Below are 15,671 nucleotides of genomic sequence, written 5' to 3' on the forward strand. Positions count from 1 at the left end.
GCAATGACCTCAAAGCTGGTTTCCTCCCAAACTAAAGCACGGCCCAAGAAAACTCTCCCCCATTTTCTTGGATTGAACTGATGAACTACCATATAATGCTTATACAATGTTTTTAAACTTATAAGAGTAATACATGCTTAATACAGAAAACTTAGACAATATAGTGAAAATAAAAAAGCCACCTGTAATCGCACCCTTCAAAGATAAATATTGTTAATTTTTAGCATGACTTCTTTCAATATTTTTCCATGCCATGCTACCCTTTTTAAAAATGCAAAAGTCATTTAAAGCTGGTTGGGCCTGGTTCCGTTAGCTGTCCCTCACATTATCCAATTAGTGCTTCCCTCTAAGTACTGGAAACTTTTAGTGATTCCACATTAGAGTCCAGCTGGTGTAACTCTGTTCCTCCAGCCTTCACTGAAGTCGTGCCACAGCCCCCACAGAGGCAGTGCCCTTGGGGGCACAGAGGGCAGAGAAGGCTAAAGTCCTCACTTAAATTCAGCCAGATCGCCCCAAAAGGTAATGCTGGTCCTTTACAAATAGCCCCACAGATAGAAGGATGCTATGTACAAAGGGCTCAGGCCTGACCCTGACTTTGGTGTCATTGTTTCCTCATAGAACCTCCACTTCTCTGAGCTGTGTGCTTCTGTCTTCCCGTTGCCAGCACCTGTGTCTGCTCTTCCCTGTTGGGGCAGGGACAGCCTCTAAGCTGTTCATCTAAGCTGGTGATGGGCTCGGGCAGCCCCACACTCACTGGATGGCTTGGCAGAACCTGGAGGCTGTTTTGACATCTCGGCTTACTTTCCCGTAGTGTCTGGAGTCCAGAAGGTACCCAGTGAATATCTGTTGAGTGAAATTGGAGATGGCTGTTTGTGGAGAGAGAGGATGCCATGGCTGGAGCCTGCTGGCGGGCAGTTGTGACAGTCCTGCAGTGGCAGAAGGGGCTTCCAGCTTTGGTGTGGAGCCTCACAAGAGGCCCCAGAGTGGCCGAGAGGAAGCAAGCGATCACTCTCCCAGCTGCCAGCCTGCCCAGCCACTGTCTGCGCCAGCCGCTCAGCCTCTCCATGAGCCGCACAGCACACAGACCATGCTTTTTCAGAAAATTATTTTTTCCTTTCTCACTTTCCATGGAAACTCAAAATAGCAACCAAAAAAAAAAAAAAACAGGCAGGCTCCCTCCTGCTTGCTAAACCATCCCCGGGCCCAGCAGTGACCGTGGAGGCCTGGGGGCAGAAAGCGTTCTAGATGCCTCTGAAACAGCTTTCTCACTGGGCACGGCACACTCATAAAGTGTGGGTGGGTCCTGAGGTTGGTGTGTGTCCTTCCTGTTTAGAAAAGTGGGTTTCCCCAGGGTCTTGGAGTTCATCTTGCTCTCGGTGACCCGGCGGCTGAAACACAGTCCCCTTTCATTGTGGTGTTGGTGAGGAGGTCCAAAGTGCCCAGCAAAGGACAATAAGGCAGGGGCAGATGCCTTTTATGGGGACTGTTACTGGAACGTTCTTTTTGAGATGCCTCCCGAGCTATGCTGTGTATGCCCCATAACCACAGGGCCGCCCAGCAGAATGGGAACAACCCTGGGCTTGGAATCAGGAAACCCCAGGTCTAATATCATGTCAGGTGCCTTGGGGGCTTTCAGCAGATCATTTCATCTTCCTAGAGAAACGTGAAGGGTCGGCGAGCTGATTTCTAAAGAGAGGTCCTCTTCCAGCCTCAGCATCCTGTGCCCCCAGCCCACTCCTGGGTTATGCGCACACTTTCCCCTTCTATTCGTCGTAAAAGCCGTGGGGTTTCCATTTGTTGTAAAGGCCGTGTGCTTTACCTTTCAGCTGGCAGGGTCGGCCGTGATTGCTTTTGGACTATGGTTTCGGTTCGGTGGCACCATGAAGGATTTCTCATCAGAGGACAAATCCCCAGAGTATTTCTACATGGGTGAGTGACCCCAGCTTCTGCAAGCTTTAGCTAGGGCCGCCCCAGAGGCTGAGAGCAGAACCTGCACCTGGACTTCTGCGGGAGGGAGGGACGGGGCCAAAGAGTAGAAGCAAACCCTGAGCCCTGTGGACTCCACCCGGCCCTGAGGGGCGGGTATGTGATCAAGGCGAGAAAGAGGGCCCCACCCTACCCTGCCCGCCCCTCACATGGTGCATCCCCTGCTCTCCAAAATCTAGGAAGACTGGTGTGGGAGGACTTGTACTTCTTTCAGCCACTTCAAGAAAGGAAGCCCAGAATGTAACTACAATTCCTTTCCAAAGAATCAGAAAACCCTCCTTTGCCCCCTGAGGGAAGTAGGTATGACCAAAAAGTCTGTTGTTCACTCATCCATCAGGGGTGACAGGGCCCCCTGTCAAGTCAGGGATTTATTTTTTGATTTGTATTTTAAATTGTCTATGAGAGAAACATAATCCCAAATGAACAGACATCTCAAGGTTTGGAGGTGCTAATCCCAGTCCCTCTGTGACTGTGGAGGGCAGGGGAGGAGGGCAGGGCTGCCCTGGGAACAGGCCTCGGTGGGGGAGGGGCAGTAGCCCGCCTCCCACCAGCTGCAGGAAAGGGTGAGGGTGTGGGTGGGTGTGCCTTTAGTTCTGAGACAATGTGGTAAGTAGGGGCTGGGTGTTTTCCCCTGGTTTATTTCCCTCTGGTCTACTTCTAGTCCTCTTCTGTGGCCTTTTCTCATTCTCCATGTAAGGCCACTATCGGTAGAGGAGATAGCCCTATGTGACTGGCTGTTTCAAGATCCCCGCCAGCCCTGGAGTACGCTTCACTTGCCGGTGGCGACCTCTGGGCTTGAGGAGGAGCAGAGTCCTGTGCAGGTCATTTGCTCCAAATCCCAAGACAAGCAGAGTCTACTTCCCAGGAGGGACCCGGAGTCCAGCTCCACTCAGAGCCAGGCACGTCCTCAGGAAGGGCCGCCCACAGCTGTGTCACCTCCTCTTCCAAATGCCCTTCCCACACTGCTCCCTCCTGTGGGGAGAGCTGCCGTGTCAGTGAGGATGCTCTCAGAGGAAAAGCCTGCTAAAATATGGATAATGATAAGGACATTCCACATTTCACCAAATCTTAGATGCAGTCTTTTGTAAAACACCCAATTACTTTAAGCTCCACTAAGAAAAGAAAAAATTTAACTATGACATACCATAAAATATGCATCCTAACTTCAGAAATGTTAAAATGTAAATATATATATATCTCAAAATTGATGAGATGTGGTAAAAAAAGTATGGAGATGGGGAATCTTCAGAATTAGTTCAGGGCTTGACAGTCATCAAGGACCCAGGTTCTTTCCATCTCTCTACTCACCATCCTCAGGACACCCTCGAACACAACCCTTCAGGGTTGCAGGATAGTTGCAGTGACTCCATCCTCATGCAACAATATCCTAAGGAGAAAAAAGGAAGTTTCACCTTATGTGACCCTTTTAGAAATGAATAAAACCTTTGTCAAAAGTCCCCCAACCACTTCCCCTTGCAGCTTGTGGGCCAGAATTGCATTGTGTTCATGCCTAAACCAATCATAGCCAAGAAGAGAATTACTATGCCGGCTCTCTGACTAACCGAGTCACTCTGGCCTGGGGAGAGGCCCAGGCTCCCCAGAGGGCCTCTGACACTTGGATAAAATTGGAGTTTGTTACAAGGAAGAAGCAGAGGAATCTGCCACTGTACTTAAAACACTGAAATGCTCTTTTCTGCCCACACGGTTTCCAGGTGATACACACCCATCTATCCAAAAGCTAACACACACAGTTAGCATATTCTGCCTCGAGGAACTGCTGGCTCTGAAAACTTCAGAAGCATTGTCCCATCCTAGAGCATGCCCTGAGTGTCTCAGGGCAAACCTCAGCCTGCCTTCGTCCTGGACCGCCTCCAGGAGTCTGCGAACCCATGCCAGGTGGCGCACAGGCATAGTCAGTGGAGGGTGGGAGAAGGAATGCATCTTCCTTCATTGACTGATATTCCAGGAACTGCTTATTTCATAATGATCCCCTGTGATTTCTAACTCTATTTTAGCCTAGTCACAATTCAATGCCCACTGGATTAACCACAGCAAAGGTTTAATCCCTTTTTAATGGGAGTTTTGCTTCTCTGGACATAAATAGTGAGGAAATGTTCAATAATAACCAGCAGACAACAATCACAAGCATATATTAAGTGCTAATGAGTGGTACAGACAGAACCACTAAATTAGGAAGTGAGAGAGAACACTGGGGGCTGGTAAGCGGAGCCTCAAGGTGGAGGGGTGCTTGAATGGGGCCTTGGAGGAGGGTACGTTTCAGATAGACTGAGTTAGGGAGAGCCTTATGCGTGACTTGGCAAATATATGGAAAGCAGCTACCATCCTTTCCCTTGTGGGTGGCAGTTGTGGCTCATTGTTCCTGCTACTCTTTTAGGGGAGTCTTCTTAACCTAGCTCCTCCCAACATTTACAACGGATGCTCAAGGTGAACGTTATTTTCTCTCCTTATTCTGAATTCAGTAGTTACTTGATGTCCTAACATAAGGTCAGCTCCAATAAAACATTGGAGTTTTTTGCTCCTGAAATTCAGGCATGTTGACCTTCAAGGTATTAGCCTCCAGTCTATCTATTCTTCACACGCTATTGGCTTGGCACCGGAAGCCTATTTATCTCATCTTCCTCAGATGCGACTCTCAGGACTTGCTCTCAGAAGCTGCATTTGTGCCCAGAGATAGATGGGGAGGAGTCCACCCTTAGTTAGAACCAAACATGGGAAAACATCAACCAGCTCAGTTACAGTCAGACATTCTCCTTCAAGTTGTTTGACAATAACTACAGGCTAAAACCCAGCCACCTACCCACCTCACCACCAGGTTTGAGGCTGAAAGATTTAAATCTCTATAATGTCATTTCTGAGCTTGAACTGGAAATTTTCAGCAATACTAAAGAAAAACCATTTTAAAAGACCATGAAGACCTGGGTTATGTGAAAAGCATGTAAGAGAGGCTGTCTCCCTTTCAATGATAATAAACATCTGGCTATCTGAAAATCTCTCCATGCTTATTTTCTTGTTTGGATTCCATCAAATATTTGGTTTTATACAAACATAGTTATGCATTCAAACAGGGGAGCCTCTATTCTTTTCATTTTTTTTTTTTTTTTGTAGGCTCCTCCATTTGGGAAAAAAATATAATTTATCCATAAATACATCAGCCCGCATTTACAGGCCAGGACTCTGAGGTCACATAAAGAAGTATGAGAGGGGTGGGCCCGGTGGCACAGCGGTTAAGTTCACACATTCCACTTCGGCGGCCCAGGGTTCACCAGTTCGGATCCCTAGTGTGGACATGGCATCGCTTGGCAAGCCATGCTGTAGTGGGCGTCCAACATATAAAGTAGAGGAAGACGGGCACGGATGTTAGCTCAGGGCCAGACTTCCTCAGCAAAAAGAGGAGAATTGGCAGCAGATGTTAGCTCAGGGCTAATCTTCCTGAAAAAAAAAAAAAAAGAAAAGAAAAGTAAGAGAACACATGTAACTTGCAATCTATTTGAAAAGACTCATAGACTTAACCGTTTAAATTATAATAGACTAGTGTCACTAAATGTTAACTAAGTGATCTTTGCAGTGGGTGCATCAGGGGTCATTCTAAACTGGTTGAGGCAGGAAGGATTTGAGTTAGAGAAAGACCAGACTGTAATCAATGGAGAAGAGGAAGAATGGGGCCTGCGGAGGTTGCAGGGCAAGACTGCACAAGGCATGCGTACTGGACAGTGATGAGCAAGCCCAGGCCAGGCAGAGGACTCTTATGGAGCATAAAGGGTTGGGGCATGATGGGAATTAGGATTAGGAATGTTGGGGAGGGAGGGAGGATTAGTATAGAGGACCTGAATGTCAGGGTTAGTTAATTTGGTAACCAGTAGAAGGATAATTTAGGGCTTGGGGGAGGGTCTGATTTTCACTGCATTTTAAAGAAACTATTAAGGCAGCTGTGGAATGAGAGGGGAGTCACAGGACAGAAAGGAATGTGCTAGATTATTGATATAGTTGGGCCTGAAGAAATAAGGGCATAACTCATGGTGGTTGTAGTAGGAATTGTGAAGAAAGGAACAGAAAGACAAGAAACATTATTAAGCATTTTTAAATATTATTATTAAATATAATTGAACTCAGGGACAGAAGGAATCAAAACAAAAAAGATACTAGTGACAGAATCAAGCCTAGAAGTGATTTTCAGAGGGAAACCTGAGTTACAGAAGAAGGGACCCTGCTCAGTCAGAGAGGGGCACGTATGCAGAGCTGAAGGTAGAAGCCGGTCCCGGGACAGCTTCTGTCCGCGTCACTCCAGAAACAAAGCACTAATAGCAATTTCACAGGTGTAGATTTGAGTCCAACATAAGAAAACCTTTTTAATGATTTGATAAGTCCAAGAAGCTGAGCAGACTGCCACTGATGAAAGTGGACTCTCTCCTGCATTGGTATTTAAGCACTAATGTGGCGAAAATCAGAATGGGGTGTTTATCAATTCAGGAGATTCCTGTGTTGAACAGGAGGGTGAACCAGCTCCACACGAACATTCCTGGTCCTATTTCCTAATCTAAACTAAAGCCATATGAACTGCCCAAAAGGCAAGAAATGTGATATCTTTATGGACAGATCTGTCAGGACGTTTTAATTGAAAAATCACAGAAACCTGACTCAAACTGCCTTAAGGAAAAAAGAAATTTCTTGACTCACATAGCTGAAAGTCCAGGATTAGTACTGGTCTCAGGGATGCAAGTGATGTGGTCGGAGTCTCGTCCGTAGCCATCTCTCAGCTCTGCTTTCCTTTGGCTCCATTCTTGGGCAAGTTTCCTCTAGATGTGATAAATGGCTACCCACGGCTCTAGGTGCCATCTCCCAAGGAGCCCTGGCAACAGAAGTCCATGCTTCTTTCATTCCACCAGATCCAACCAAAGTTCCGAGCCTCACTCTCATAGGCAATCTTGGGTCCAGTGCCGGCTCCCAAACCAGTCATTGTGGCCAGCTGCGAGGCACGGGCTTGTTGGCTGAAGCCTGGCCTTTCCATCTGCCTTGGAGTGGAGGGCAGTCGGCCCTCTCAGACCACAAGGACTGAGAGTGGAGGAGGTTCATTTCTCTGAGAGAAAAGAAGAAGAAGTGAATTCTGAGTAGGGAAAACAACAGTCCACACAGCAGGGCCTGAACCCTTCTTGCTTGTTCTTGGTGGCCTGGGGCATGGGTTTGGCTTTGCCCACCCTTAGTTCCCCTTCCTCCAGCACACCTCCCCTCTCCAAGTCAGCACTGAAGTGGCTAGTGGTGAAGATGCTGATGGTCAGTGCTTGAAGTCCAAAGAAGTAGGTTATCGTAGAATCTTGGGACTAAGGAGAATAAGGAAACTGAGGACCAGAGGGTGAAGCAATGCAGGACCGGCAGGCAGCTTTGGTTTCCCAGCTCTTCATGATGGGGCCCGCAACCCGGGTCTGCCAACACCAGGCCTATGCTCGTCTGTTTTCTGTGCTGTCTCTCTGGATAGTGGCAACAAGAAAAAGTCCATGTGAAGTCAGGGACCTTTACTCCACTTCAAATATTTCTTTTTTTTTTTTTTAAAGATTTTATTTTTTTCCTTTTTCTCCCCAAAGCCCCCCAGTACATAGTTGTATATTCTTCGTTGTGGGTCCTTCTAGTTGTGGCATGTGGGACGCTGCCTCAGCGTGGTTTGATGAGCAGTGCCATGTCCGCACCCAGGATTCGAACCAACGAAACACTGGGCTGCCTGCAGCGGAGCGCGAACTTAACCACTCGGCCACGAGGCCAGCCCCTCAAATATTTCTTATAATATAAATAGAGCAATATACATGTTCATAGAAATTTATATTTCTTTCCTTGATAAATAATTTTCCAAATAGAAAAGATATCTGCTCTCTAGTGATAAAACGAGGAGAAAAATACTCCAGGATACCATTTATGGACTTGTATTGCATACTCATAGGACTTTAAAAAGGAAGCAGGCCCAGTTTTGGGAAAATCTCACTGCATGTCACAGGGTACCATTCACTGATCTGGGTGTTTTCTTTTCAGAGTAGGTTCCCGAGCAACCAGCCCATTAAACTCTTATCATCTCTTTGTAAAAGAGTGTTGGTGAATAGGCTTGGCACATTCCAGTGGCTCTGAGAGGACCTCAGGAAGACATCTGCTCCAGCCCCCTGCCCCTGGACAGATGACTGCCACACTTTGTAGCAGAAATCTTTCCATCCTTTGGAGGATGCTTTCCTTTCTGGGATCTTTGGTTCTTCCTCCTCGGTGGTGGAGAGAGGATTCCTTTCTGTGATAAAGATCTGGACATGACTTCACAGCCCGGGGACAGGGTGGAGAGGATCCAGCGTGAGGGGAGTGGAAATGAGGACAGGGAGCGACTGCTGCTGCCACCTCTTCTCAAGGACCCCTGAGTCCAGGCCAAGGCCTGGAGGCCGATCAGGGTGTGTGTGTCCACTGGTTGCTAATGTGGAGAAAGGAGAGCTTGGCAAGAGTGGAGCTGGCGTGAGAAAGGCTCGAGTAACTTGGTGCTTCCTAGACCCTCGCCACTTTCACCTTCAGTGAACTCTTGGGAGAAGCCCCCAGCGTTTTCCAAATTCCACCAGCCTGCCTTTCTGACTTCCTGTTAGTGTCTGTCTCTGGGGCTGCCTCTAGAAGGGCAGACACTACAGGGGTCTTCTTTGCAGGAGCGCTGAGTAGGGAGCCATCCCCTCAGCCTTTGGACGGCCGGACAGACGCCATGTGCCTGAGCACATGAGGTCATGTCTGTGAGCAGAGGACGTGAGCAGGTTTTCTCCGTGAAGGGGTTGCCCACACAAACAGCAGCCACATGGCCACCAGGATCCCAGGCTGACCGTAACTGTCACTCCCTGTTGAATTCTGAGTTGCGGAGCCTGGCTTTGATTGGGGCGAGATGTGATGTGTAAGGAAAGCATTCCAGTGCTGAACGTTGAGGGGCCGGCTTGCCTTTTTCAAAAATCTGACTCACTCTGGTAATATTTTTTTACTGCTTGGTTTTCATTTGGTTTTCAGCTACCTGAGAATCATGGTGGCTGCAGAACGGAGATGTGCTTTGGCTTACATTGTTGAGACAATTTCTCCAAAGCGTTTTTACAAGAAGTTAAAACAGATAATTACTTCCATATTGCAGATAACAAAACTGAGGAATAAGAGGATTTACCTAAAGCCAGAGGTGGCAGGCCTGGATTTCTGACTCCCAGCCCTGACTTTCAAAGGAAAACCTAGAAATCATCAATGATAGACCCCTCAAGCACTTTTCACAAGACAGAAGAAAAAGAACGCTTCTGCTGTTTATAAATTGCAAAATTAGCGGATTTCTAGCTAAGAGAGTCACCGTTCTTCTCAGTTCCCACTGAAAGTGCAGCATAGGGCTTTGCGTGTGCACTTTGGGGTAGCCCCCCTGGGTTCAGTTCCAGTTTTGCCCCTTACTAGCTGTGCCATCCCAGGTAAATTACCTGATTTCTCTGTCTCGGATTCCTCAGCTGTGAAATAGGAATACTAGTTCCACATAGCTCCTAGAGTTGATGTGACTAGGAGATGACAACATACAGATGTGCTTAAGTACAGTACCTGTTGTGTAACGAGCCCTCTGTAAATAGTAGCTGTAGTTAATACTGTAACCAGGGCATGCTGGGGGAGGAGTCAGCCTGCGAGAGGCATGAGTATTTGGGAGAATCCAAGAGGGGAAGACAAGGGAGTGGTTCAGAGGCCACAGTCAGAAGGAGAGGACAGTTGTTAGCGTTGAGGCTTCTCAGGGGGCGGGTTCCTGAGACGATGCTGCACACAGCAGGCTGAGCCATCAGGAAGTGGCAGTTGCTGCTGTTAGTGCTGAGTGACCCCATGACTGATACATGTTAGGCTCTTAGAACAGCGTTCAATAGCTGACAGCTGTTGTTATTTAGCAAGAACCAAGTCCTAACCTTCCCCATAAACTGAGTCCCATCCAACATCCTAGATGTAAATATAATTATGTGCATCGAGAGCAAGCTGAGAGGGAGGGAGAATGGCACAGAGGCAGAGAAAAATATTCTTAGATGAAAAATGGTCATTAGCTGGGTATGTAAAACCATCTGCTGCCAAAAAGCCACTGAAATTGATGAGCATGCCATTATCCAGTCTCTACAAGGAGGAGCCATTTTGAAATGAGTTGATGCAGACAAGGCTTTTAGGAGGTCACTGTCTCCATTCTGAGTTAACTAAATGATGCTTCTAGCCTAAAAAGAACAATCTGAAGCCTAAGAAACAAGTGATGGAATTGTCAGGGAATTGGCAGTAGCATGTCACCTAGAGATCACTGGCATCAAAAGACCCAGCTATTCATGATAAAAATGTAATTTCAAAGTGTTTTCTCTTTTTTAAATCAAGGGAAATAGGACTCAGAAAGCATGGGGGGATCTGGGAAATAGGTCATGCACTTGTCAGACAGGCTGTTGTGGGAGAGAGAGGGCTCTACAGAAACCTTGGAATTAAAATGTGACTACCAGTTAATTTATTCATTCCACAACTATTTTTTGAGGGTCAGATCAGAAAAAGGATACAGTATCCTTGGAAGCCACAGGTGGCCTTATGTTGTGCAGAGTACAACCACCAGATTTGGGATTGGATTCAGCAGACCCAAGGAGTCACGTGGCCCACATGGACACAAAGAGGGGTCTGCTGGGGTGAAGCCTCAGGTGGTGGAGCTCCCAGGGCAGTTCCAGGGTGTTTTTGCTGTGAGCTCTGGGATTCTGATAGCCTAAGAATGGAATATTGTACAAATAAGCAAATTTTCTTGAGGGGTTTGTTATTTCTGAAGGGCAAGGATTGTTGCCCCAGGCACTTAGTGATCTTGTTCGCAGTGCAGAGCAGCTCAGTCCTCGGGCCCCTTGCCTCTGTCCACTGGCCCCCAGCCTCCTTAAGAGCACCCTTTTCTCCTACATTCCGGACTCTTAGGAGCCCTTTCTCAGGGCACGCATTCTGCTCTCATCTCCTGACTTTGGGAGAACCCAGCCCTGTGGTGGCTTCTCGGATGTTGGTTGAGATGCATTCCCACCATGCATCTCTAAGCAAGGATGGGCGAAGGCAGCCAGCCAGCCCAGAACTTCAGATTTGATTTGCTGTCTCTTTATCCGCTCATCCAACCAACTGGTCAAGAATTCTGTCTTGTGCTGGGCATATTCTAGGTCGGATGAATAAAGTTTGTTTGTGGACTTAACATCTACAGAGAAAGATATATGAGAACCTGCAAAGACACAAAATGGGAAAGAGCAGACCAGGTCAGTTCACGTGGCTGGAATGGAGGATGGATAAGGATGCAAGCGGGCCCAGACCCTGGGCTGTGACTCCAAGCAGAATCTGCGTCCTGCCTCATGTAGCAGGGGAGGCAATGAACGTCGTAAGTGGGAAATCAGTAGAATAAGGTGGTCACCCCATGAGGCGTTCTGTGAGGGAATTGAATAAGCTGTTGATGTTGGCCCTGTGGCCTGTTTCAGCGGGGCGGTCAAATAGGAGTGTGGGAGGGGATTCGGGGCGCCAAGCCTGTGTGTCCTGCCTGGAGCCATCCTGCCTTTCTGACCCTACTAGTAAAACAGAAATATAACACTTGCCTTATCTAATGAGGTTGTTTTGAGGAGCCAATGAGATGATGGAAATGAAAGAGCTTTGAAAAATAAAGAAATTTTTTAAAACAATAAGTTTTAGCAGTTTCAGCTGCTAAACAGTTTCACTGTTTCAGCAGTGGGGCCAACAATAGTGTTATTTTTTAATATGGCATCATTTCTCTCATTACCACATCCATTCTCCATGAACTTATTCTTTCAGAGAAAAGGGAAAGGGAGGAAGTGTCAGAGCTGGAACAGCAGGAAATAGAGAAGTACCTGCCTCAGGCCTGTAGAGCAGCAGGGCTTCCCCGGCCCTGAAAGGCCCTGAGAACGGCTGGGCCGTGCAGGAAGCCGCGCAGCCTGGCCTGTGGCTTTGTCTGTGTCAGGGAGCAGACAGATCTGCCCACAAACCACCCTCAGTGCCCCAGAGAGGCCCCGGAGGCACCCTGCAGACCAGGCTCAGGGTTTCCCCAGAGGTGGGACGCCTGCTCCCCACCCTCTGGGTAAATGGGAGTGGTTTCCAGGTGACTCATGTAAACAAAATGCAAAAAATAAAATAGAGGTGATCAGCATTATTTAAGCAAGTGCCAGGCCCGTATTATGTTCTAACTTATCTCACCATTAGAAAAGGAAATAAGAAAAGGCTTGGCTTTATTTCTCTTAGATCAAGAACATTTCAGCCCTTTTCTTCCTCTGTGAGAACAACTGTGCCTGTGGCTTGACTTGGGCAGTAAGTGAAATTATCACCTGGATTCAGGCTGCTCTCGTTGCTGGCGAGGCGGGATAGGGTGACAGCGCTGAGCTGGCTGTAGAGGCAGACAGGTATTTTTATCCCAGCTCTCTGATCTTGGGCACATTGCTTAACCTTTTGATGCCCATTTCCTCTGTCTGAAAAAGGGAGATAATAATGGTACCTGCTTCATGAAGATTAGATAAATAAATCTGTGCCAGGAGCTTAGAACAGTGCCTGGAGAAAATAAGCCCTTAATAAATGTGGCTCATGTTATATTAACAATAACATTATTTGCTGTATATTACCTTATCGCCTCCGTTCATTGGCTGTTCTCTTGTAACACTTACTACCTCCTGTGTTTCCATTGTATAGGGTGTTGCCCCCTAAAGTTTATAATTCACACGAAACCTTATTGCCTTATGCTGAGTCCTCCATGCCTCTCCAAAGCCTTGCTCTCCTGTCCCACCCTCTCCCTGCTTCCCCATCTGTGCCTGGGCAGATAGATCATCAGCCCCCTTTCTCTCCCAGACACTTTGTCCTCAAGGCCTCTCACAAGAGGGAGACAGCCATTAATTCCAGAGGGCCAGGGGAGGCCAGGGACCTCCTAGGAAGGCCTGGGTTTGTGCCCCAGTTCTGGCACTGGCTCCTGACCACCCCTGGACGCCATTTCATCAATTTCATGTGAAAGGTAGTAATACCCACTTTACAGAGGTGGCAGAAATCTGATAGCGTATGGAGAGGATGAAGCGCGTGAGCTGTGGGAACAGGACAGACGGGGTTTCCAGGCCTTGCTGGCCCTGTTAGGGAGAGCGTGTCCCTTCACCTCTGCAAGCACAGGCTTTCTTTGTTCGCTGGAGATACCAGCAGCCCCTACCTCTCAGGATCCTTGGGCAGGTTAAGTCAGGTGTATGAAGCGCGCAGCAAGCATTCAACAAGAAGTACCCGTTCTGTTATTAACACTGAATACTCTGTGCGTGGGACGCCTGGAGCCGCCCTGATGCTGGGCGGACAGCGCCTGCTCGCGGTGGTCAGCATCTCCTTGGCCCTCTTCCCCGCAGGGCTCTATGTGCTGGTTGGAGCAGGGGCCCTGATGATGGCCGTGGGCTTCTTCGGGTGCTGCGGAGCCACGCGGGAGTCGCAGTGTGTGCTCGGATCTGTAAGTGGGGAGTCGGGGGAGGGTACTGTCCTCAAGGGAGCCGGCTGTCCGGCCTCCAGCGCCAGCTCCTCCGCCGGCTGAGACCTTGGCACGCACATCCTCTCCCTGAGTCTCGGTTTCTCCATTTCTTGCATAAGAATAATATTACCTTTGTCCCTGCCTCATAGGGAACGTGAAAAAAGTGAGGTCATTAGTGTGAAGATGTTTTGAGAGGAAGTGCCTAATAATTCTTAGGAGCAATTATGATTGTTCTTTAAAAAATAATATTTCACAGTGAGTGAAGCAGCTAAAAACTTCCTATAGGCAGGGAAGTGCTATTATCTACAAGAACAGCATTGCTGTTTGAGATCCATAACTTAACTAAACACCCTTCTTGTGGTTTATTTTAACGAGCAACCTCTGTTTAAAAAAAAGAGAGAGAAAAGAAATAATTTCAGTTAACTGCTATACATCCAGTACCAGTGTGACCTAAGAGAAAGAAGGAGAAGGAAGAAGAGGGCCAGGAAGACAGAAAGTTTTTCTATTTCTCCATGAGGAGTCAGAAACAGCAATTTTATTAGGCAGCCTCTCGTTCCTTGTTGCAATCCTTGATTGTTTACCTGCGACCGCTTTGTCTGATTGCTTCTTCTGTTACATAAACTTTCTAACTCATTTCCTCAGCCCTCCATTCTTTCTCTCTTTCCCCTGTTGCTGAGCATCTCTCTCTTGTCTATCACTGACCTTAGTTTGATCAGACCAGACCCAAGAGAGTGAGACAGACATCTGTCCAGAAGGCCTCCCCTCACCTCTGCTACCCCCTCCTCAGAGAAGCCCTTCCAGGCCACACGGTCTCAAGTGCCACCTTCTCCAGGCCCAGGCCCCACCAGTCTTTCTCTCCCTCCTGGTCATATTCTCTGTCTGTCTAGAAACTTTTTTGTTTATCACGTTTTCATTAAGCACATAGGAGCCAGGCACTGTTTAGGTGGTGGGATTTCTGTGTCACTATCTGAACTTATCTTACTCACTTTTTGATTGCTTTACTCATTTGTCATATCTTTCCCTTTGTAAGATGAGGGCCATGATAGGAGAGACATTGAGATCTTTTCTTATTCACCACTGTCTACCCAGCGCCTAGGACAGTGCCTGGCACAGAGTAATGATCAATAAACCATTGCTGAATGGATTGATCAGTGGATAAATGAATGAATGAACTACAAGGAGACTGAGGGGCAAGTGCTTCCTACTAGATCAGTTCAAGTTAATTACCTTGCCTGATGTTTTTCAAATGGAACTAGAATCAGGCTAAATAAATTGAAAAGGTATTAAATTAATGAAGTTAATATTTTCTCTCCTCCATAGTTTTTCACCTGCCTACTGGTGATATTTGCTGCTGAAGTAACCACTGGAGTATTCGCTTTTATAGGCAAGGATGTAGTAAGTAAAAATTACTTACAGTTTCTTTCTATGGCGGCTAAAGTATTCTCTTTATGGCAAAGGATATGAGACTATTGATACCCATAATGATATTATAAAACCAAATAACGCCCCCAATTATCATTTACACAGAACTTTGTAACCCAGAAGTATTGTTAAGGAACTGAGCATATGTGTGTTTGAGTGTGCATGCATATACGTGCAGACATTTTTCTGAGGAGATAGTTCATAGCTTTCGTTAGATTTATAAAGGGGTCTATGATAAAAAAAAAAAAAAATCTCTACTTTAAGATTATCCCATTTGAAATGGGGTAGGGGTTTGACTGTAGACGTGAGAAAGAGGGATGGGAAGAACATGCATTCTCCTCTCTGGTTAGACTATCGTTTGTCCTCAGGGCTGGCCTGGGCAGAGACCACGTCGTCCTCAGAGACTGACGCTGACCTGCTGTGTGCTGCTGAAGCCAGTTTATTTCGATTTGTGCTCAAATTGTAGGTGTCCAGAATAGGTTATCAGGAGAACCCACAGAGGAAGTGGCCTTTTTAGAAGGTTAAAACACACTGAGTGAAAAGGAAAAGCAGGAAGAATGGAATCTTAAGTTTACTGCATTGCACGTAAATTCATGTATGGTCAATATTGTGTTTAAGAATTTATTATAGATTAAAAAAGTGATAAACATGTAGAAGAAGTAAAGATCACCTCCTTTGGAATTTTTCCAAAGTAGCTGGTTGTATTTGTAGGTCAGAGGGATTAGATCTTATGTCTTTTGAGATCTCTATGAATTTGGGGTCACAC

The 15,671-nt window shown here is 47.0% G+C and overlaps 1 protein-coding gene across 2 annotated transcripts in view; it reads left to right on the forward strand.

Moving 5' to 3' along the window:
- TSPAN2 (tetraspanin 2) overlaps nt 1–15,671 on the forward strand; it is a 43,803-nt gene that overhangs the window by 15,444 nt on the left and 12,688 nt on the right. The window contains exons 2-5 of one of the 2 annotated variants that reach the window (XM_070267183.1): nt 619–828; nt 1,827–1,929; nt 13,368–13,465; nt 14,804–14,878. In XM_070267183.1, coding sequence (XP_070123284.1) covers nt 1,881–1,929; nt 13,368–13,465; nt 14,804–14,878 — 222 coding nt within the window. In that variant the 5' untranslated portion in view covers nt 619–828; nt 1,827–1,880. The remainder of the gene's footprint in view (nt 1–618; nt 829–1,826; nt 1,930–13,367; nt 13,466–14,803; nt 14,879–15,671) is intronic. The other variant, XM_023641373.2, reaches the window with a different exon arrangement.

The sequence above is a fragment of the Equus caballus genome, chromosome 5, assembly GCF_041296265.1.
Source record: "Equus caballus isolate H_3958 breed thoroughbred chromosome 5, TB-T2T, whole genome shotgun sequence".
NCBI classification, from domain to species: Eukaryota; Metazoa; Chordata; class Mammalia; order Perissodactyla; family Equidae; genus Equus; species Equus caballus.